The following is a 23,935-nucleotide window of genomic DNA, read 5'->3' as shown; positions in this document are numbered from 1 at the left end:
AATAACTATCAAAAGCAGAGTTCAGCCAGACCTAATTATTCTGCAACCACTAGAAAACCAAACTTGACCCCAACCATATCTGAAAGACAAATGTGGCTTGAGGGGAGCGCCAGTCTGTGCTGGCTGGTGGGGATGGGTCCGAGGTGTGCCAGGCAGCCTTGCTCACAGGCTGTCCTCCTTCCAGCTCAGCTCTTGCTGTGCCGGCTCCAGGGGGACTCGTTCCTGCAGCAACACCAGCGAGGTTGTCCTTTGTACAGCTGCCGTGCATCAGCCCAGCCAAATGCAGAAACCTTTGTCGTGTAGGAGCAGCAGAGCCACGCAACGGCAGGAGCATGGTGGCTTTTGCATATAAGAGGGAAAGAACTGACCCCAAAAGCAGCTGGCTTTATTTTGTGTTTAATTTCTAAAACAAACAGGACTCACCAGGAGGATATTTGCTAGCACAAGAATAAAATTCAAGAGGGTCCTTAAACTTCCCTTCTTGCTTAAGCAAAGGGAGGAAGGCAGGGCTGGAGCTGTGCTCCAGGATCTGGTTAAATGGTGGTTATTTAATCCTAAGTGTTGATCAGGATCTCTGAGACAAAACACACCAAAATAAATTCCTTGAGGACTATCTTAAAATAGCGCACATTTTCTTGAGGTTGGCCTGCTGGAGATAAAGTAGTATAAAGTGTTCCCAAAGCATCTATTTTTTTCTTCTTTTCTTTTTCTTTTCTTTTTTTTTTTTCTTTTTTTAAAAATGTAAATAGTAGACTTTTTCTGCCTCTGCTGGGTCAGATCTCAGCTGCAGAAGAACACAATTGGAAGCAATTAGGCCAGTTTCTGACTTGGCAAGAGCGGTGGCCAATCCCCCTTTTGGTGCTGCGTTTCAGGGCTGCATTTTATCTAAACCTTCCGCGAGGAATTTGGTTTTAATTATACTTTACTGAACTCGCAACAGCTGTAAAAGTTTCTGTGTTTTTCGGGGAAGGCTTCTGCCCTCCGCAGGCTGAGCACATTTCTAAAACCAAAACGGTGTGGCATTCCCAGCGCTGTGCGGCATCCCGGCACACCGGGCAAGCACAGCCTGACCAGTGCCCAGCCGTGCCTCTCCCGGGGCTTGACCCGTGTCAGCACGGGGAGGATCGGGGGGCTTGGGAGAAAGGGTTTGTGCAGGGAGGAGCAGCCCGGTATGATGCTCTTTGTGCTTTTTCTCAGGTCCCGTCTCAGATGTCCTGTGTTTTGCCAGCCCACCCGGGCTGCATAGTCTCTGACCCTGTCTGGGAGGGCTGGGGAAACTGGTGAACCCCTTTGCTGCCCTCCACCACCCTCAGCACTACCCAAGTGTGCTGCCCACCGTGGGATGGACGGGAGGAGCGGTGATGTGATCTCTCTGGTGAGAGGTCCAAGAGCTAAGGATCACCAGAAACTTGCGAGCACACCTGCGTGCACTCCGTTCTTTGAAGTTTCCCTTTCACAGCCATCCCCTTGGGTGTCTCAGCGCTCTGCAGCAGCAGTGCTGGGGTCTGGGCTCGGTGCTGGCTGCCGTGCTGGTTTCTGAATCAGGACAGCCACCTCCAGTGCCTCACTTTTCCCTGGGGACCTCCTCCCCCTGCCCCAAACCCTGCAGCGATATGACCCTGTTTAGATCGCAGGAAGGATAATTTTACAACCCGATGCTTCCCTGGCTGTTAATGTTTCTAGTCAAATTTTGGATCCCAATGGAAATGAAGGAGTCTGGGCAAAACTGATAGTGCTGTTCCAAATTTGCCAGGGGAAGAAAGGAAAAAAAAACCCCAATGCCTTCCTACAGTTGATACAGCAGTTTCTGAGCATCCCCTTTTTTAACCTTAACAGATCGCACGGCGTTCACACAAGAGCAAATCAGGAAGGGAAAGCCCTTTCCTGCACCACCTTAGTGAAGTGCACGTTTGGTGCCTTGGCTTTTGTTTCCTTCCTTTTACCCCCAACTTCTGTTTCCAGGAGGGAAGAGGTGGCTGCTGAGCTGACAGTGCAGGTGCAGCTGGAAGCGTGGCGAGGGCTTCCAAGGGTGCTATGGCCAAACGAAGAGCAGAACTGAGCCACAAAGAAGCTGCTTTCTACTGAAAATGTATCTCTGCATGTCCTAGTGGCCTCTGAAAATGCCTCTGAGCAGGTAGCAGGGATGTCTCGGTTAAGCACCTTGTCCGGTGTTCACGTGTAGGGCTCACGCTTCCCCCCTCGGGTACCTCCTGCGCCGCCCAACCACCTCCCAGCAGGACGAGATTTTAGTCATCATTTTCTTTAACTTGCTTCCTCGGGCTTCAGAGCCTCCCTTTGTGGTAAGAACTGTCACCTCTTTTAGTTGGAGCCTTTTTTCAAAGGTGCAGAGTGGAACTTTTTTTTTTTCATTTAGAATGTTTTTTCTCCCTCCATCATTACTTAAAGAAACACAAAAAACCACCTGAATAAGCTGGTCCTTGAAATATCAACACAAACACTGGCCTTTGTGCAAAACACAGGAATATATTGAGCCAAAAACTGATTAAAACCAAAATAAATAAATTTCCCCTCTTTCCCCAAAGGTAGCAGCACATGGAAGAAGGATCTACTGATGAAAACTGTTCTGCAACTTTCCTTATGGCAGGGACACTTCCAACAGCTGCCGTAACATCTTGTTCAGACTCTGCTTCCCAGACCTCAGCTTTTTTCCAGTTCTTCTCAAACTTAATAATCTTTGTCTGAAAGATACCACGTTTCACTGAAACAACATGGAGAGAGCACCCGAAAATTGAAGGGTGAGGGAAAGACACCGGCTTTCCCAGTAGCTGCAAACAAAGATTTCCTGTGGTTCCGTCCCATTTCTGCAGGACAGTGGGGTTGTTTTAGGGCAGAGGTGTGCTTTACATGAGCCTAAAGGGAGAGAAAGTCACAGGAGACCAGCAAGTACTGGGAAATACCTGGATTTGGGCTGGAGAAGCGTCGCTGGTGCTGCGTGCTGGGGCAGCCGCAGGTGGCTGCGGGGCTGCTCTGCTCTAACGCTGCCAGCAGCAGCGATGGGGCAGGTCCTCCCGTCCCCTCTAGTACTTCTCATCAGACACAGAGGTGACTGCAGTCCGACTAATTCATCTCTGTATCCGTCACAGGCAAGTTTTAGGTACAATAAACCTGGGGGTTTTCCCCTTTGCTGTTCCCAGCAGCTGTGTTTAAAGTGATTCCTTTCTAACCGCTCCCTCCCTTTGCAGAAGCGCGCCCCTGCTCTTTCACCAAAGATGCATCAAATCACCGAAATTCCCTGCCTAGGGAAGTTATTAGGAGGAAAAAGGCAAAACATGTTTTTTCCCTCTTGCCGCCCGCACTCAGGCTGGCTTGGGGACTGGCCCAGGTTTTGTCCCTTGGTTTCCACGTTGCCTTGCCCAGCCGTGCGTGGACTTTCTCGGCGCTCTTCAAATACGATAGCAGGTGTGCTGGCTGAAATAAATGCAGGCTTGATATTAAGTGGATTACTTGACTAGCCGTTTGTCAGAAAAGTCGTCACTGAAGGGGATTAGCATAAAGTGCACAAATAACTTTCAACAAGAGGCTTGTTAATCACTTCCTAATTCCCCTCTCCCACTCAACAGCGAGGGTGGGTCACTGGGCCAGAATGAAAAGGGAGCTGTCAGGCAGCTGAGGGTTGTAAAAGGCAAATGTCGAAGCTCTGCTAACAAAGGACCGTGGAGACATCAGCCGGTGTGTTTGCAGCCGAAAACGGGCAATCTTTCCGATAGCCCCACGGCAGAGGCCAGCCCTATGGAAACTGCTCCCAACTTACTGGTGTGGGGCTTTGTACAGAGTGGCCGAAGCCACGGCCGTTCGGGCAAGCAGGCAGGTGTCCCTGTGACAACAGCAGGCGGCTGCCGGGTGTTTGGCCTCATGAGAAGCTTCCCAGGGAGCAGCCAGCATCACTTGTGGAAGCACGGCGGGGCTTAGCTGTGGCGGAGAGCCATCTGTGTCTCCCTTGGGTGGTTTCTCAGCTGTACCATGCAAAGGAAGCCTTTGGTGCATGGAGAGAGGGTTAGAGCAAATAAAATAAGATGGGGCTGGGCCCGCTGCCATGGCTCAGAACCCATGCCAGCACCGGGACGGACTCCTGGAGCTTTGGTGATGGGCTGGCACCCAGCCCTGCCCCAAGAGCCCGGCTGAGGGTGGCCCTGCAGGCACAGCTCTGGAGAGAACATGCTAATTAATAGCAGGGTTTGCTCATCCTTTTGAGCTTTGCATTTAGCACCTTCAGCTGAACGTGTTGTCCATCCACAAGGCTTCAGATGTGCCAGGTTTCTTCAGTTAATTTCTTTTGTACTGGCCAGATCACTGTGTCTCATGTCGGAGGGCTGTGTTGCAGAGCAAGCGGGGACTGCAGATTCCTTGGGGAGGCTCCTGTCTCGAGTCATGATGAGGGTTGCATTGGGGCAGGATGAATTAAAATCTCAATAACTAGGTGTATGTAACAGGTAGCCAGGTCCCTGCGTCCTGGCTAGCAGAGGGCAGCATTGCTGGCAGCCTGGGCGCAGGTCCAGCTTGCTCTGGGACTTGCCTCTTCTTCTCCATGTAACTTCTCCATGTAATGGGGTGACTTAACTCAGCTGCCCACGGTGTGTGCTCCCAGATACCTGCCTGATAGTCAGAGGCATCATCTGGGTGCCAGGCAGGAGCAGGAGGTCTGAAGTCTTCAAACACTGGGGTGCCAGACAGGCAGCAAATCTGCTGCCCAGCAAGGTGTTTTAGCACTAGGTTTAGTGGTGTATCTAGGCAGCGCAAACTCCGGCACAAGCATGTCTGGTCAATAAAAGCCTGACCCCTCGTCTCTGTGATGTCCTTGTGTTGACTCTTGCACTGATTAAAAAGGATCTGGGGAAATAACTGGTAGCGCCTGCAGATGGTTTGTGCTCACTCAGAGAAATGATGCTGCTAATAAAACTAGCAGGGGAATATTGGGCTCAATTTCCAGATCAAGGGACTGAAAAAGATTTCAGCTGCACCTTGAGTTTGAGTAAATGTCTGCCAGATGACGAGGAACCTCGCGGAGGAGGTGGCAGATCAGTGCGGTGTGTCCCCCAGGACACCTCTGCCATTACCATTTGATTTCTGCAGCTGTAGGAAAGAGCTGTCCAAATCCAGTAAACTTTCCTAGAAACAGTGGTTCACCACAGCCGGCCCCTGTAGGATATTCCAACGCCAAGGAAAACTGTTCTGCAACCTCCTCTTGTGCATTCGTTGGCCCAGACCATATATGGTTTATACATGGCAGCAGCTACAGCAAAGGCAGCGCTGAGGATGGCACGGCGGGGATGGGGATGTAGAGATGGAGATGAGGATGGGGATGTGGGGATGGGGATGGGGATGTGGAGATGGGGATGGGGATATGGGGATGGGGATGTGGGGATGGGGATGGGGATGTGGGGATGGGGATGGGGATGTGGGGATGGGGATGGGGATGTGGAGATGGAGATGGGGATGGGGATGTGGGGATGGGGATGTGGGGATGGGGATGGGGATGGAGATGGAGATGGGGATGGGGATGTGGGGATGGGGATGGAGATGGGGATGGGGATGTGGGGATGGGGATGGGGATGGAGATGGGGATGTGGGGATGGGGATGTGGGGATGGGGATGGGGATGTGGGGATGGGGATGGGAAAAGAACAACCTACCGCGCGCATCAGCCAGCGCCTCTGGCCTTTTGGCTGGTGTGCAGGTCCTCTCCCTGCCTTGTGCAGCGCTTGTTGTCCATCCCCTGGCCACAGTGAAGCTTTTCTTCCTGGGGCAGGTACTTGCCCATGGAAACAAGTTTGTGAGTTCCCAAAGAATGCTCAGCAAGCTCTGCGTGTCATGGTCCATTAATCCTGCTCCCCCACATTATGTATAGGGCAGTGATCAAAGGCAGGAAGAATAATTTGATTTAAAAAGGAAACAATAGATTACTTTTGGTTCAAAGGAATGGATTTCAATTCTGGAAACTAGGATTTGAAGGACAAGGTCCAGTGGGTTTTAGGTTAGCAAAAGAACAGAAATCTTGAAATGCTTCAGAGAAGCTGAAGCAATTGAAAAGGTTCCGGCAGGGATTGGTGATTCCTGGTGCGGGCATGGGGAGCAGTGCGGATAGCTTTGGTGGGAGCTAGGTGCTGGTATCAGAGGTAGGAAATTGCCGCTGTGTGGTGGCTCTGCAGTTGTCAAATTGAACCTTTAATTCTCCCCATTATTAATTCACCTTTTCTTTCTTTTCTTTTCCTTCAGCATGAAAGACTTTCCAGGTAAGAATTTTATTTTTTGGAGTATTTATTGTCAGAATGTTTTGGTACGGCTTTGGGGATTCTCTGTGCTTCAAATCAACAGCATAAGCCGAATCTGGTACCGGCCTTTTGGTTCTTACTTTAGCTCAACTGCTGGGCCAGTTTGCTGTTATCCTTTGCTCCCCAGATTATTTAACAGCTGCTCTGCAGAGAAAAAAGCCCTCTGTGCCCTATGGGAAATGGAGCCCATTCCTACTGTGAAGACGAGAGCTCCATGGGAGATTACTGCCCGTTTGGGGGTTGGGCTGATACCCACTGGATTTTTTCCCAGTTAAGTCGGTGGTGGCTGCCTGGCCGTCAGCAGCGATGCCCTGCTGCGGGGTGGGGGGTGCCTGCAGCCCCCCCAGCGCCTGTGCTCCACCGGGTCTGCCAAGCCCGAGTCCCGGCCGGTCGGGCTCATAGCGGCTGGCCCAAAGGAACAGCGGCTCCACGGCGCTCCATCTTCATCGTGTTTTAGGTTGGAAGCAGCTACGAACCCTGCCACCAGTGACTCCTACAGCGATCGTGCCTCCAGCCGCTCCAGTGCCTACACCCGGAGGGAGAACCGGTTAGCCGCCCTCAGCAGCAGAGCAGAAGAGGAGAGTAACAGGGACTATAAAAAAGTAGGATTTTTTATATGTATTATTGTCACTGCATGCACCTTAGAAGCTGCCCATTGCTGCAAAAACCTGCACCGAGAGTCCTTGGGGAAAAAAAAGTTTGTTTCCATTTTCTCTGTTTCCATTGCTTTGGGAAGTCACACCAGCCTCTTTCAAATGCACCAGCCCTTCAGAGGGTTGAAAAATGACAAGGGGTTAAAGGACAAGGTGCCAAGTCAGACATCGAGGGAGGGGATTGAGGAGTCAGGCTGGAGAAATGCTGGGAGGGATTTGAAAGGAGTAAGAGAAGATACTGTTGAGTATGCCGGCATGGCTCAAGCATGCATATTCCCACAGAATTATTTTTGCTGCTATAACCTTCCAGAGTGATTTTTTCTATAATCTCTGAAACTTTCAACATAATCCTTGAAAGACAGCGATACAGACTGCCGTGCACAGCTAGTGTCAATGCAAAGACCGTATGAAAAGTAAACAGGTTAAGATGACCTTAATTCTGAAACAACTGATGCTGAAAAGCCTTGCACAGTAAGCGGCAGCCCCCTCTTCATGAACATGTCTGGCCAGAAGAGACAGGCGGTGTGCCCACTTTGTCCTCTGACAGGGGTGGCAATTCCACTGGTTTGAAGGAATTGAAGGGGAAAAAATCATTTTGGAGTGGCCTGAAATTGCCCTTCCTTCTCATCCTCTTCAAACTAAAAGCACACAGGCAGCTAGGGTGTGTTGTGTTGGCGAGCACAACAGAATCGTAGGTTCAGATACAGCCAGCATGCACAACTTTATTATGTTTGGTGGTTTACCTAAATTAAAAACATCCCTTTTCTTTGCCTCTTGGCTGTGTTTAAACACCCTACAAAATTAAACAGCTGTTTTCTTATTTCGTATGAATTATAAAAACACAAGTAGAGTATCCAGACTAGCTCTGTTTGCCTTTCTTCTAATCTCCTGGCATGGGGGAGCAAAGCAAACCGCACAGCTGCTGCTGGGTGCTGGGGACAGGCTGCTGGGCGCTGGGGACAGGCTGCTGGGCGCTGGGGACAGGCTGCTGGGCGCTGGGGACAGGCTGCTGGGCGCTGGGGACAGGCTGCTGGGCGCTAGGGACAGGCTTCTGCTGGGCACTGGGTGCTGGGGACAGGCTGCTGGGCGCTGGGGACAGACTTCTGCTGGGCACTGGGGGCTGGGGACAGGCTGCTGGGCGCTGGGGACAGGCTGCTGGGCGCTGGGGACAGTCTGCGGGGCACTGGGGACAGGCTGCTGGGCGCTGGGGACAGGCTGCTGGGCGCTGGGGACAGGCTGCGGGGCGCTGGGGACAGGCTGCTGGGCGCTGGGGACAGACTTCTGCTGGGCACTGGGGGCTGGGGACAGGCTGCTGGGCGCTGGGGACAGGCTGCGGGGCACTGGGGACAGGCTGCTGGGCGCTGGGGACAGGCTGCTGGGCGCTGGGGACAGGCTTCTGCTTGGAGCGGTGCAGCAGAGCTGGCTCTGCAGCCGCCGAGGAGCAGCCTGGTTAACTGACATCTTTTGTTTCATGTTTCAGTTATATGAAAGCGCCCTGTCTGAAAATCAAAAGCTGAAGTCAAAACTGCAAGAAGCCCAGCTTGAGTTGGCTGACATCAAATCAAAGCTGGAAAAAGTAGCCCAGGTAAGGCAAAAACCGGCTCCTAGGCTGGAGAAACTGAGCACTGGCCCATGACAAGCCAACATTTTTTCCACTATGGGCAAGGATTTAGCTCTTGGGAGGGAAGATGCTACAGAGGAGACAGTTATTTTCACAGAACTAAGTTTGAGTGATTCTTTAAAGACTACTGCTTCTCTGGGAAGCGCATCTGTAGGCTGTCCGGGCCTTTGTGCAGCATCCTGTGAATGCCTCTCAGTTTTAATAGCTTTCTATTTTTAATTTACTTAGCAGAAACAGGAGAAAACTTCTGACCGTTCCAGCATGCTGGAGATGGAGAAAAGGGTACGTGTCTCTGCTTTCTTCTGAGTCGCAATCTTTGCCTCGCGTTGCTCTGTGGGGCATAATAATTTCTTGAAGGAAAGCATTAATTAAGAGATGTTATATTTTTGTCTTGTGGAGCAGTGCACAGTGATGATTATGTTCTGACCTTTTCAGTGCCCGAGACTTTTCTGCTCTCTTTGCAGATCAGTTCAGTTCTGATTTCTTTCTTTTGTTACAGGAAGCTGCAGACCAACAAATTGTATTGCATTGTGCTAGGAGACTGTTGGTCCATTATGCTTTCAAATAGTCTTGATCCTGATAAGTAAAGGCTGTTTGGGGGGCGCAGGGGAACAAGACAGAACACCAGCTGGCTGTCTGTCCTGTGGTTGTACTTGAAATCTGAATGTGTGAATGCTCCTGCCTCGTAACCGTACAGTCCAATCCACTGCAGTGAGCTAAGCTGGACGGGCAGGGTCTGGCTGAATCTCTGCCGTACGTGACCATAGCTTCAGTCAGACTGGAAGGGACCGAGGAGACCTGTAGTGCATCCCAGCAGAGTCACCACCTTAGTCAGGGCTTTGTCCCCGTGTTGGAAAAGTCATGGATGGAGCCCAGATCTCTCCCCCTAGGCAAGGGCTGGAGCTGCCTGCTGTGGGCACCACCAGTACTCACATGGCAATGGAACCTCTGTAATCGCTGGTTTCCAAATACCCTGAAAGCAGTCAGCTTTACAGCTCTGAAGCCCTAAATTCATCTGGAAGAAGCAGGATTTCCAGGCTCCTTTCCCCGTTCACTGTTCCTTATTTGAGAGGCTCAGTGAGTTTTCTCATTGCCGCCTTTAGTGGGGCGCAGTTAAATCCATGGCTTCACCTGCAGAGCTCAAAATCACATTATATCAGAAAGTCCTGAAAACTGGGATCACTAAAGGTGGGAGGATTGTTTCACTGAAGGGGTACGAAGAGAGCTTAGGATCTGCCAAAACGGGCCCAGCATGTATCTCCTACTGCTTTACCAGCTGCTCCGTCCCATCTGATCAGCTCCTGGTTGTAACCTGTGCGTTGCTTTGAGGTGCTTATCAGTGGATGCTCCTACAGACATACAAGACTCTTTTCTTTAGAAGAAAATGTGTAGTAAGTTTTTCTTCTAAATCGTTGTGACCATCTTTGTTATGAATCCTTGTAAACAGGAGAAGCGAGCCCTGGAGCGGAAACTCTCTGAAATGGAAGAGGAGATGAAGGTAGGAAATAATCTATTCACTCTGTCCCGTTTTATATGCTTTGTATTAACATCTTTTGGGATTGTCACCCAGGAGTAGGATGTTAAAGGTGTACCTGGGAAAGGGACTCGTGTTAACCTCTTGAGCGTGTTCCCTGATGCAGTCAGAACTTACTTTAATGGTCATGTTCTCCAGACATGAAATACTAACAAAACTGTCCTATGATCATTCATCTGATTGCACCATATGTTTAATTTGTTATGCTGTTTGATCTGAGAACTGTGAAAACTGTTCTTAAATGCTTTCCAAAACTAACCTGTTGTGGCATCGGTGAGTTTCAGTGTGCTGATCCTCTGTGCTCTGAATAGCCTGCAGCCCGAGTTAAGCCGCTGCGGTTCTCTCCAGACGGGTAAGAAGACAAAGCTGGCTTTTGAGATCACGCACACTAGCCAGGAAAAAACACAGAGTGATTGTATTCCTGTACTCCCTTCCTAAAGCATGTTACTGGAAGGCTGTGTCAGTAAGTCAGCCTGGAATAGTTTTCAGCAAAGAGGAATTTGCTTCCCAATGAAATGTGCAGCATGGCTTGCTGTCACGAGACATCCGCCACCGACCGCTCCTTTGCGTTCCCTCTCTTGTGGCATTGCTTCCAAGGATGGTTCTCCTGCCATGGCTGGGATGCCCTGCGATCACGGGGCTGGCGGGGAGGCAGTGTGTTGTGCCGCCTCAGTACACCTAAAACTTCACAGAGGTTTTGCAGCGTGACAGCATTTTACGCTAGATGTGAATGCTCACAGTACAGGATGCCCCCATGTGCCGTGCCCTGCGCTTTCGTTCCCTTTGAGCATGACCCAGGTGGGACCAAGCTGCTTTAAGGAGGGACCCCGTCCGAGGATCTCCCGGCACGGGGCACTGATGGAAGCGATTTCCTGCCACCCTGGAGGAGGCTCCAACTTTATGTTTCTGTTTGAAGCTTCATCTGTTAACGGAGCGTACATCTTCGAGAGGACCTGTTGGCTGGTGCTGCATCTTCTAGCGCAATAAGCAGCAGAATGATTTGGTGGCATCTTACTGTAAACACTCTCTTGTTCTCTCACAGAAGAGAAAATAAGTGTGGATATGCTAGCCAGAAGGGGAAGGAGAAAGGGTTGAACATGCCTAAATTCCAGATTCTTTGATCACTGAACAGGTAGCAACCTTTAACTCCAGAGAGACTTTCCTGTAATTAGAGAAACATGGCCTCCAAGAAAAAATGCAGACGGTAGCAGATCGTGTTGTTTCTTCAGCTATGCAGATCGCTCTGCAAACCAGCTCAGTCCGTGGAGTAAAAAGACAAATTGGTGTCCTCTAGTGGCGTGTCGGTTTTGAAACATTTATGTTGGTTCAGAAAGCAATTAATGAGGGAAGGTGCCTGTAGGAGCGGTTGGATGGAGCCAGAGCACCTCTGGCTCAGGTAGTCTGGAGCTGCAGGCTGATGGAAGCCAGGATGGGGCAGAAGGAGAAGCACTGCTAGAAGTTTGACATGTTCTTGTATTGCCGTGAGAGACGTGCCAGAGGCATGAGCTAAAGGAGCCTGTGGTCTAACTGAAAATAAGCCATCAGGTCCTCAAGAGTGGTACTTACTCTTTGCTCTCTGCTGTGTTCTGGCTGCAGCGAACAACCAAAGGGGCTATATGTTAGTAGAACATATAGAAAGGAAAATTGAAAGTATCTCTTCTAAGATGCTGCTATGTTTCCACTGGTTTTTGCGGAAGCTCCAGCATGTGGTGAGTACCTGAGTGCACTGTGGCGTGTCTTTTTTGACACTCAGTAAAAAGAAGTATGAAGTCTCTGAAGATGCAAACGTTGAACTGGACATGTCCATAAGGAAAGCAGACTTTTGTGTCCACTTGCATCATGCCTTAAAGCGGGAGAGTCAGCCCAGGAGTGTTTGCCTAGAATGAGATAACCTCCACAGAGCATCTGTGTTAATCCCTGGTGTGGAAGTTGAGCCAGGAAAACAAATTATTAATTCTGCTTAGACTTTCATTCCTGCTTCTTGCGCTAGCTGAATAACTGTCGAGCAGAATCAGAAGGAATAAGCAACTTCAGCAAATCCACCAGTGTCCTTTAATGTGGAGAGCAGCAAGGGGAAACAGCCTGGCATGCCAGGTTATTAGGGCTCAGGTGATGCTGTGGGTTTGGGGATTCCTCCCGCCAGTCTCTGAGCTGAACCAGCCCTGCGTGACTGACATCCAGCCTTTTGCTCCCGAGGTGTCTGGTGTCCTGGCCAGGGCTTTCCTCTTCTTGCAGCTGACTTCTTAGGAAGTGGAGGCACAGCAGTGGTCACAGGACAGGCCTGGGTTTCTGTGACAGGAATGCTTTGTGCTTCAGCCTGTGCTTGAGGTGTGAGCTTGGTTCCTTTCATGAGTTTAACCCCTGCTAACAAAGCAATCAAGAAATGGAGAGGAGCAGGACAGACTCTGTAATGTCAAGAACTCCTTGGTGCCAGAGCTGCTCCTGCAGACCTGCTCTTGTGAAGGTGACAGAGTGGTGCAGCGTTTTCCTAAGTGACTGCAGAATTTGACTGGAGATACAGCAACTTGGCTGAGGAAGGAGAAAGAAAATTAGCATTTGCACTGAACTGAATTCAGTGCCAAGTGCCTGAGGTCCCAACTTAACAGCAGTTTCTCTTGAAGGTCACAGAAGCTTCTTTACTCCATAGCAGCACTGCACCTCCTGGCTTTGTACATTTTGCATGCTTTGGGCATTTTTATTTCCCCTAGTGTTGCAGGCACAGAATCCTTTAATTGAAGGCAGGTACAGCTGAACTGAGAAACCTGCTTTCAGAAAGCCAAGTATCAAGCAGAGTGATAAGCAATCGCAGCGGTATCATCCAGATTCTGGTCTTCATCCTTGGCTTCAGTCCCAGTTTCCCAGTCTTTGCTAGATTTCTTAGATAAATAGAAGGCTGTCCTACCTGCAGCACACACACATTTTTACATAAGTGATCCTTTTTATCATCTGTGGCATCATGCTGAGGCTGAGCTGCAGCTGATAGTGCCATGCTGAGGTTTCGTGCTACGTGGGTATGGAAAAATAAAGGTGGTCTCTAAAACGATTACAATCCTTTCTGTCCTCTGTAGCATGGCACCCTGTTTTACATGTTTGATGTTTTCTGCCAGCCAGGTGCTCAGCTGTGTTCCCTGTGATAAAGCAGTGGATGTTTATTATCCATGGTACCACCAAAAGAGATTATTCTTCCAGTATGAACCATCCTCCGGCAGCTCCTGGGTGTGATTTATCCCAGGACAGACATGCAGTGTTTGTCTGTGTCCTCACCGAGCGCGGCAGGTTCGGTGATGGATAGACGGTTGAGATTTGGTGAGAGGGGATCTTGCTGCCGAGGTGTCCCTGGAGCTCTCCCGCAGTTTGTTGGCCGTGGCTCTGTCTCAGGACCTGCTGATTTATCCAGTGTCAGAGTTGTGTTGGTGTAGTCCAAGTAGCAGGAGCTGCTTTGTCAGTTGGATGCCCTCAGGGGGGTCGAACCCCATCCTTTGCTGGCTCCCTGCACTCACCTACCGTGCTTCCACTGGTTTTGCAGGGCTTTTGGACAAGGTGTCTTGATTCCTTAATGGGGAGCAGAGGCAGCTCTTTTGGGTAGTTAAGAGTCGAGCTGATGCATCGGGGCTACACAAAGTGCTTCTCTTATACAGGATCGAGCCCTTGGGCAAAGTGTCCTGGGATGCAGCAGGTCCCTTGCCGAGTGCAGCCAGTTCTGCGCCGTGCAAGTTGGGTGGAAGTTCCTGCAAGTTCTTTGCACCACAGTAGATTTTTCAGTGCTGCTTCTGGTTAAGGACAGAGTGACTTCCCTTTGAGTGCTTTCTGCTAATTAAATGGCAGAAAGGAGTCCCCTTCCCAGTAGACCCCTCCCTCTGCCTCCTCTCTGCCGTTGCAAGCTCACAAGAGGACACAGGGAGGAGCACACTGGTTTGCAGAGCTGCTTTGGTTCCGGGCTGTGATTTTTTCACATGAACTTTAAACTGCTCTTCTCACAAATGTTTCCCCTCCTGCCTTTGCCCTGCCCAGCATCTGTGCTTCCTCCACCATGGAGGAAGGTTTCTTGTTGACGTGGCCCCACCACCCGATGAGCCGTCGGGAGGAAGCGGGTCGGGATGCTGCTCAGAAAGCAGCTCTGCAGCCCCCAGCGTGGCCTGGCACACACGCATGGTACAAGTGTCCAGCACGTGGTTTCGCTTTAGCATCACCGGGAAAAATGTCCTTGTAGAAATGGGGATGTCTGCATGGCTTTTGCCATTTTCCCGTTTTATCTTCCTCGTTGCTTTTTATGTTCTGTATCTCTCCGTTGCCGCTGTACCTGTGCCAGCCCCAGCTTTGGGGCTTGATTTCCACACCATCTTTTGCCCATTTGTTTCTGTTGTAAAACGCTGTGTTTCCATGTGCCTCCTGTGTGAGATGCTGTCAGTCATACTCCTGTAGTTAAAATCAGTGGTTTAAGGTTCTGATTTTTCACCTCTGGAGATCAGAGATAAATGGAGCCCCGTGACAGAAGTTGAATCTGGGCAGGGATGGCCCCCACGCACCACCACCCCCAGACCCTTTGGCAGGACTGAAGCCTGAGCAGACCCAAGACATCATTCAGGTGCCGCAGGACGAGGGATGCGAGCAGACGCGGTGTGTCTGGGTGATCTGCTGCAGGACAGCGACGCTGTCGGGTGCTTCAGTCTGTGCCTTTACAGTCTTCCGTGAAGCTCCGTTCGCTCCTTGCTGCGCTAGACTGCTTTAGCTTTTAGAGGTACATGAAGAAAAGGAGTTTCAAAGAAGTTCTCAGTTGTCAGCAGTGTTTTCAAAGCCTGTGTAGGGGGTAAGTCCATGGTGATAGTTCTCACAGTAGTTCCTAAGTGCAGGGGCTGTGTGCTACTGGAGCTCACCGGGTAAACTAGGATATAACCAAGAGACGATCTGCTTTGTGGTGGGAAATCCCTTTATCTGACCTTTTTAAAGGCTTTGGGGGCCTCTGGAGAAAGGGATGGTTCCCAGAACATCCTCAATGTGCTGTAAGGCTTTCCCCATATGCATCTGAGCTGCTGCCCATCCAGCACTCGCTGCTACTAATTCGGTTTTTATTCTCTTTTTCCTTTTTTTTTTTTTTTTTTGTCCTTTTACTGCTTGTGGACTAAATTCACATTTCTGTGCCCTTTTGTCTTCGTGGTGTGTTTTCTCTGTACTTTTCTGTCCACTCCTCTCACTCTCTGCAGAATCTCCACCAGCTCAAACAGATTCACACTCTGAGGCAGATGAATGAGCAGCTGCTGGCTGAAAACAGGGCTCTGACCCGGGTCGTAGCCAGACTTTCTCTGCCTGCCAAGCCCTCCGAATCAGAGGAGCTGTAGCTGCTTTCCCTCCGGCTCATCTCGCCTCCCTCTTCCACTCTTCCAGGCAGGTCTCCGCTCCCTTGGCCGGGCTGTTCCGCTCACCTCGTTGCTCTCGAGGGTGTCTGGTGAAGCTTGTGGCTCAAAAGCAGCATGTGCCGAAGGATGCTCTGAAAGCCGAAAGCATGGTGTCACTGCCTGGCTGAGGGCAGGGTTTCGCTGGAGGCTCGGTTCAGTCCTGCCAACATTCACTCTGCTTGGCAGACGATGCTGACCCCGCCGTTTTACTAACCCACCGCATCGAGGGGCTTGCCTGGTCCGTGTGGAGGCCACCACGTGGGAGGGAAGCAGGGTGTGCTCCCCGCCTTGACACCAGGACGTAGGGCTGGGTGGATGGCGCTGAGGTGGCTCCTGAGGAGTGATGGATCAGCTGCTTCCCTCTGGCTTAACGCTGGTAAATGGCTTTGGGGCGGCTTGTCAGTGTGAGCGGGCCAGCCAGCGGCCCCTTCCCCCTTACCTTACCTCAAAGTAGGTCTTTTGTGCTTTACATCTGCTCATAATACAGTTCTTTTTTAATTGGACTTAGTTCAGTGAGAAGCTGGCACCCGGCAAATAAGGTTATCTGAAGTCAGAATGAACAATGTAATATACTTCCAGGGTTGTTATGAAGAGCGCACATTTCAGACGGGAAGGTGGTTTTTAGAAAGCCTGCCACTGGGCAGTCTGCAGGAGGTTTGCTTGGTCACTTGAGCAAAGAGGCCAAGCTCCTTCCCTTGTTTTAAATGGAGATTTTTGAGTCCGAGTTCACAGGCGGCAGCATCCCCGCAGCCTCCTCGGTCTGGCTACAAGGCAGGTGAAGCGACAGGAGCTGGACCAGGTGCGCTTTTCTTTTTTCATCTTCCATTTTAAATTCAGTGCAGAGCAATTAGTGCTAAAATCCAAGGACAAGCCTTCCGTAAGCTTTGCCCTCACACATCATGCAGTTAAATTACATCCTTTCTCACTACTTCATTGGTTCGGTGCTAAAATGAAGCTGTAAACTCTTTTTTTCTTAGGGCCCTACCTGTCCTTTGCAGGTGAGTAGGGATATTCAGATCCCTTCAGACATAGCTTTTTTTTTAAAAAAAAGGAAGAAGCAGTATGTTCTCGTGGGCTGGAAGAGACACTAAGGTATAAAAAGATCTATTCTTAGCACACAAATTATATCAAGGATGATTAACCGTAGAAACAAACTAAGCAGGGGAATTGTGGCTTCCCTGTTCCGGGAGCCTCAGCTCAGGACCACGCGTGTATCGCAGGGGCTGGGGGCGGGTGTTCCGTGCGATGTGGCCTGAATTGCGCAGATGGTCAGATAAATGATCTCACCATCTTTCTGGTTTAAATCTGCTTGAACCTGTCAGTGACTCACTCCTTCTCACGAGTGGTGAGTTTAAGTCATTCTCCTTCCCAACGTGCTTTGAGATCTGAGGAGGGAAAATTGAGCAAATCTATTTCCAGACTCGGAGAAAGTGTTTCACAAACTGTAAGTCACCGGCCTCTCCTCTTCTCCTAGGAAATCTTTGCATTATTGCTTCCCGCTGCTAACCCCCGCCTGCTCTGAGGGGTCTCTCGTGCAGGCTGGCTGAGACCTCGGGGGGCTCATCCTCCCCAGTTGCTTAAGGGTTTGCAGTTCACTGCTGGCGTCCGAGCTGGAGAAGACCCCTGTGTCTGCATCGCTGCTGGGGTTTTTTCAACTCTTTTAGTAGCTCTAACACGGGATTTGTTACCTGCACAGGTAAACCTTGTCTCACCAGTCTCTGTAGGCATTGCAGCTATACAGTAATGTCACTGTCTGACAGACTTACCATGCTTTTGCGGCAGTGGTGCTTTACAAAGAATCTCATTTTCCAAAATCCACATAACGTCTGAAGGGCCACTTTCTGCTGTGACACAGGGAACACACAGCACCGCTGCTCGGATCAGCCCCTAGGCCAAAACTCACTTTACACCAACACTGCATCATGGTTGGCTTCGTGGTCCCCTGCAGGCTGCGCCACATCCCTCATTGCCGTTTCCAACGAGACTTTTATACAGCTTCAGTTGCCGGGCCGCTGCATTACCAGCCTGCTTCACATGCAGTTTATTTTACCCGACTTGAGGCTGCTTTGCTCAAAGGGAGGAATACCCTTGGGATGGGAGGAACGAAGTGTTATAAGGTTAATTTTTGGTTTTTGCAAAGCTTCACTGTAAAGTGATGGAGTGGGGTTACAGCTGGGAAACTTCCCAAGAAGCACTTTCTTTACATGTAGTCACACTTGCTCCTTTTTGAATAAATCACCAAAGTTGCACTGCAGCATGTGTGTGAGGCACAGCCACCATCCCAGCTCCCAGCGAGCTGGAGAACCAGGATGGCTGTGGTGGTTGCTCCCTGGTTGCTTCTGGGAACCTGTGACGACTTATCTCTACCAAAGCAAGTGGCAGAACTTGGTATCTCTGCCGTCCTGCAGCGATGGAGGCGCTGACGGCTGCAGGGCTGCCCCAGCAGGGATGCAGGGAGGATGAGCGGCCCACGCGGACCCCAGCAGGTGGCTGAGCGGCCACAGTGCACCGGACTGGGACGGGCAGGCAGCGTGCTCTGCTGCGGGTGTCGGGGGAAGCTCAGGAGGGAACGGAGTGCAGAGGCAGCGAGCGCCCTGCTGATGCTCTGAGCTCCTGAGCACTTGGGTGATGAGCGATGCCTCCCATCTGGCCGTGAGAAATAGGAGTCATGGCTGCTGTTCTGGTGACAGCCCCGTCATGGAGCTGTGCCGGTCGCACCACTGCTGGGTCCAGTGAGGGATTTCTGAGCATCGCTAGCTGAAGCTCTGGCCGGCACATCACGTCGTTTTACCTGCCCCCAGTACCTGCCGTGCTGCACTTTCCCCCTTCTCTCTCTCTTGCAGATGCTCCTGTGGAGCGCCCGCTGCCAGCGCCCGCGGGGCCAGCGCTGGGCACACTGGCACGGGCATGGCCCGGCCGGGCTGGGGAAGGAGGGTGGCTCCATGGCAGCGGTGGGAGCTGGCGTCTGCCCCAGCAGCTGCCGCGCTCGGTGGTGGCGGTCGTGGAGGAGCTGCAGATGAGAGGAGCGGGCGGGAGGTTGTGCTCAGAGCTGCAACTCCAGCTTAGGAAGGAGAAGGTTTAGTGGGACTTTTGAATCTGGGGAATTCCTCTAAGGTTCACCATGGCAGACGCTGGGCTCAGACCAGTGCTGATCATGCCTGCGTGTGACACCGCTCCAGCCTGGCTTGTTCCAGCAGGCTGGGGCTGGTGGCCCTGGGTCTGCCAGCACCCACGGTGTGAGTTACACCTTTTGTGTCACCCTGAGCGGACAGCACTGCTTCCAGTGCCCCAGCAGCTGGAGACAGTCCACTGAATGTCATCCCACCTGCAGCGTGGGGAGCAAGGGAAGTCGGGAGGCTTTTTTGCCAAAGAGGAATGCTGCAAAGGTCATGCCGAAGCTATTTCTTCCTCTGTTTGCAATTACAAAGCGATCTGGCTTTTGTCTGTTGTGATGCTTGTTTGAGCTCCAGCATTCAAAACTGAGCACCAAGGAGGTATCTCCGGTGTCGGTGTGTTCTACCAGTCCTCTGTCCATGGCGTGCGCATCTGCACCAAACATCTGGGGGATCCCAAGGAGGTTTGGGTTCATTCCACAGAGATTTTGCAAGGTCCAGTCCCGAGTAAGAATTTCAGACCTTCGTGTTCCCTTCTAGTCCTGGCAAAACGGAAAATACAAATTGGGAAAACCAGCTTTCTAGTTTACTGCTGAGCCCTAATTAGCCTCTGGGAACAGGTTTGGGAAGAAACAGTTCAGAAATGGTTCCTGCCCTGCCAGCCTGGTGCTGACCCAGTGCTGGGGCCGTGGCATTGCTTCCCACCAGGGGCTTTCCTGGTCCCTGGCTCTCTGCTGTGCTCGAGTCCCCTCTCAACCCCTTCATGCCTGACAGCCAGTTTGTAAAAATCCTGGAGATTTTACAGAGAAGCTGCCAGCGTTCAAAGCGTGCTGGGTTGAGGGGCAGCAACATCCATCTGTTCCCGCGGGGCCATGGGCTTTGGGCAGCCAGCGGCACTGAGCCGTGATCCCAACTTGTTTTCGTCTCCCTGCAGATACTGACAGAGCTGAAGTCGGACAACCAGAGGCTGAAGGACGAGAACGGAGCCCTCATTCGTGTCATCAGCAAGCTCTCCAAATAGGAATCCCAAGCGAAGGCAGGATGAGGAGGGGTGCCCTACACGAGCTGCCAACCCCACCACCAAGCCCTACCCCGGCTTTTCCTCCTGTCAAGTACAGCAAGCATTTCAGCCATGGGATCAATCTGTCACATCTGCTTTGCCCTGCCCTTTGCTGTACATTCCCTTTCTGCCCTTATTTCCCCCACAACACACACCCCTGCCATTTTATTATTTTTAATTTAAGGATGTTGTGGTATCTCGGACATTTTATTCAAGGGAGAAGAGAAATGTGAGGACTGGGTTTGAGCTGCCAAAACTTCTGCTTCCAGAAGCCCGGTATTTGGCATTGGACTCCAATCGGAGTAGGTAGCTCCTACTTTAAAAAGGGACGCTTAAAGAACTAATCCAGCACATCCGAGCCCTTTACTGGTGGGAAATGTGAACATGGGCTGGGACTCTGAGGATGTGTGTCAACCCACCCGAGATGTGGGACTCGGGTTAAATTGTGATGCTGTGAAAGCCACAGGGCTGATTTCTGTAACGGGCTGACAGCAGCTGCTTTGCACAGAGACCTTCTCCTTTCGCCCCAGTAGACTGAGTCTCTTATTTAATGTAAGGTTTCAAACCTGTTCAGTAACATCAGCGCTGACTGTCGGTGTCAGACCCCCTATCCCTTGCCCTGCTTTCCCCCCACAGCCTGGGTCATCTGGTATCATGTTGTATCCTTCCAGGGCTCCTGTCTCAGTAGTTAGTAGCATCTGCTAATTGCATCTGGACTCTCGCTCCTTGGGATAGGATGTGTCACGGATACTTGCCAAGCTTTCTGAAGGACAAGCTTGAACCCCCAGAGATCCTCTGCTGCTTTCACAGGCATACGAGCGTGGATCACCTTGCAGGGAGGGAGCTGTGCCCACACCAGAAACCACCCTCCCTGCCCTAACAGCCAGCTGGGACATTTTCCTGCTGTCTCCATGAAGGCAGAGCCCTGCGGAGGAGTCTGGTCTGGTACTGCAGGTACCTTGCTTTGCTTTGCAGCAGGGGGCTGGCCAAGTGGACGGCAGCACTGGCTGGTTTGTAGCGAGAGATGCCAGAGTCCAGTCCCACGCAGCCGGGCGAAGAAGCAGCTGGGTTTTAAGGAAGAGGAGGGTGAAGCAGTGATCACTTGTCCTCCCGCGTGCCCTGGAAAGGTGTGGGTATGCTGGTGTCAGGGACAGCAAGGTACCCTTGGGCATGCTGGTAACTGTATCGCTAGGATGAAAGTCTTTTAATCTGTCAAAAGCTTGCAATAAGCCTTAACCTTGAAGGAAACCTAAAAAAAAAAAAACCCTCTTTAATGTTACACATACTCAGAACAGTTCAAAATTGTTCTCTCTATGGGCATTTAGACAGTGGCTGCCCTATGTGCTGTGTGATTTTGATGACAGCAGCAGTAACCTGTCATCCAGTCTGTTGAGATTCCCCTTAACAGACTGCTCTTGAAAGATACTTTCCCACTCAGAGACTTCTTGCTGTATCCAAACCGCTTTCCCATTTACATTCTTCCATGATTTTTCCTTCATTTCCTTTGTCCTTTGATTTCCCTGCTCCATCTGGCTGAGAGCTGCAGCCTCAGTCGCTGAACTCGGAGGCTGCCGTGAGGAAGCTCCACCACGTCCCCGCGCAGCTCAGGGTCCCTGCCGGGTTGCTGGGGCTCTTCCCGCTGAGAGAGGGAGATGAGATACTTGAACATGAGCATTAACTCTTGAGCTTGCTCAACGAGGTAACATTTATCTCTGTCAGTCAGTCCTGGGCTTTTTGGAACCTTTTGCTGCTTATTGCTTCAGAAAGTGTGTTTATATTCCTCTCCGCTGGGTTTTTCTCTCTTTTTTTTTTTTTCCCCTTGATTCTCCATTTTTCCCTTCCCCTCCCCATCCTGCCTGTTTCCACCTCTCTAGCTCTTCTTGGAGCTGCCAGTTTTTCCCCAGGCAGCTCCACCAGAGGTTCCTCTTCCCCCGCTCCTCGGCCAGCAGAGCTGTTTGTGCACGGCATCATGCCGTTTCTCCTGGTACACTGAGGCCCTTCCTCTGCTGCTGTGCTTTGGGGAGGAAGAGACCAAAGCTGGTAATGGCATCAGGGTTTCCGCAGAGCACTGCCTAAGCCAGGCATCCTTTTTATATTACTTTATTTTAACCCTGCTATATTTAACAGCTTTAAGCCTTGAGATCTGGTCAATGCTTTTTCTGCACACCGTTCCCACTTGGCGCACTCTTTATGTGAGTACTTCTGCAGTTCTTGATGTTTTTTCTCTTGGTGACCCGCGTCTCGCTTCAGGTTTGGGCTCTCTCAGCTCTGTTCAGGGGTCTGGCCCCTTCTGCACCACGCAGTGAAGACACGGCTCCCCTGCTGGGGCTGGTGGGGGGGGACACCACGCTGGTGTGCCGACGCGTGCGTCTCGGGTCGTGCATCCCGGCAGGACAAGGGACAAGATTTCAGACTAAAGCTCCTGTTCTTCTCACGAGGCAGATTCTGGCAGCGTGAAGAAGCCTGCTGTCTGTTTTCGGGAGAGAGTTCGACCCAATCTGACAGGTCCATCCCGCACTGATGTTTTACCCCTTCCCACCAGGACACTCATTGCATTTTATCCTGAGGAACAGTAAGCAAAGGGTGTGGAAGGCTGAGTTCCTCCGCGCGGCACCATGCAAAGCCAAACCACTCTAGGTGAAATGTCTGCTCAGCACTGGATTATCCCCCTGAACTCTGACTAGGGTAGAGGACCCACCAACAGTTTAGTCTCGCTGACTAGCCAAAGCTGTGAGTATTTTGTGATGACGATGCAAACCAAATTCTCGAGAATGAGTTTTTTTGGTCTCACTTAATGCCTGATGTACCCAGTGCACTGAGGAGGTAACGAATAGGACACCTTGCACTCTGCGCTTGGGACGGAGTGCAAAGCAGTTTTTAAAACTGATCCCTATTTGAACCAGAGCATTTGCCAGACGTGATCTCCCTTGGAGAACACAAGCTTTTTTTCTAAGCAATTGCTTGGGGTGAATTCATTTTTATTGCTTGGGGTGAGCCCACCTATTGCGGCTGCGAGTTTGATGATGGCTCTTTGTAAATAAACTCCTTGGAGAAGCAGGACTAGCTTATGAGATGGGGAGAGAATGTATTTTTATGCAACTTTTGAGTGGCCTTTCAAACCCTGAGATGAATGATTTGTTTTACTGGTTGTTGTTATATAGTATTATAAGTATTATGTGTTTGAAAGTTTGGGAATAATATTCACATCTATGATGCTTGTAAACACAACAGTATTTATAAATGAATAAAATAAGAGTTGATAAAATAGAAGAAGCTTTGACTTTGCTTCCATCTTTCTGGAGATGCAGGTTGGGTAGCCTAAAATGCCCTGGTTGTCCAAAAATTTCCATAGCATGACAGTATCAGCCTGTAAAAGCACAGATGCTCTCTGGGTACGTGCCTGCGGTGGCTGCAGCACGAGGAGGGCAGCGGTCCCCTGCCGCCTCTTCGGGGATGGTTCACATGAAGGGCCTGGGGGGGCACGTCCCCAAAAGCTGCCCACCGGCTGGGAAGGCGAGGAGGAGGGGTCTCGTCTGGCACCTCTGAGCCATGGTGGGGTTCGGGCCCCCCCAACCCCGGGTTCAGTTTCGGCCCCTCACTCAGGAGGGACAGTGAGGGGCTGGAGCGTGTCCAGAGCCGGGCAGCGGGGCTGGGGCAGGGGCTGGGGCACAAGCGCTCTGAGGAGCGGCTGGGGGAACTGGGGGGGTTCAGCCTGGAGAGGAGGCGGCTCGGGGGGGCCCTCATGGCTCCCTACAGCTGCCGGCCGGGAGGCTGTAGCGAGGTGGGTATCCATCTCTTCTCCCAAGGAACAAGTGATAGGACGAGAGGAAACGGCCTCAAGTTGCACCAGGGGAGGTTTAGGTTGGACATGAGGAAAAACATCTTCACCGAAAGGGTGGTCAGGCACTGGAGCAGGCTGCCCCGGCCGGGGGTGGAATCACCACCCCTGGAGGTGTTTAAAACATACATAGATGTGGCACCTGGGGACATGGTTTAGTGGTGGCCTTGGCAGTGCTGGGCTCACAGTTGGACTCTATGATCTTAAGGGCCTTTTCCAACCTCAGTGACTGTGATTCCCTGGTGCCAAGCCGTGTTCGCTCTGCTCAGGAGCTTGGGCAGGACAAACCTGTAGCAAAGACACAGACGCTGGTGCTGCATCTTGGAGCCCTTGTCCTTGGTGAGGTTGCTGGAAACTTCTGCATGTTTCAGTCTTCAGAGGTGGTTACTGCAGCTTGAGCTCCCCCCTTGGGGTCAGGGGTGTCCAGCACCTCC

The 23,935-nt window shown here is 51.3% G+C and overlaps 1 protein-coding gene across 6 annotated transcripts in view; it reads left to right on the top strand.

Annotated features, from left to right (window-relative positions):
* Positions 1–22,954, top strand: part of PPP1R12B (protein phosphatase 1 regulatory subunit 12B) — a 128,462-nt gene extending 105,508 nt beyond the window's left edge. For 5 of the 6 annotated variants that reach the window (XM_056361297.1, XM_056361298.1, XM_056361296.1 and 2 more), the window contains 6 exons: positions 6,234–6,250; positions 6,747–6,891; positions 8,423–8,527; positions 8,792–8,845; positions 10,011–10,061; positions 19,538–22,954. In XM_056361297.1, the coding sequence (XP_056217272.1) occupies positions 6,234–6,250; positions 6,747–6,891; positions 8,423–8,527; positions 8,792–8,845; positions 10,011–10,061; positions 19,538–19,624 (459 nt within the window). In that variant the 3' untranslated portion in view covers positions 19,625–22,954. The remainder of the gene's footprint in view (positions 1–6,233; positions 6,251–6,746; positions 6,892–8,422; positions 8,528–8,791; positions 8,846–10,010; positions 10,062–19,537) is intronic. The other variant, XM_056361294.1, reaches the window with a different exon arrangement.
* Positions 22,955–23,935: the final 981 nt, after the last annotated feature.

This window comes from Falco biarmicus, chromosome 16, assembly GCF_023638135.1.
Source record: "Falco biarmicus isolate bFalBia1 chromosome 16, bFalBia1.pri, whole genome shotgun sequence".
Lineage (NCBI taxonomy): Eukaryota > Metazoa > Chordata > Aves > Falconiformes > Falconidae > Falco > Falco biarmicus.
The sequence above is the reverse complement of the archived record's forward strand: the minus strand, read 5'-3'. Positions and strand labels throughout refer to the sequence as shown.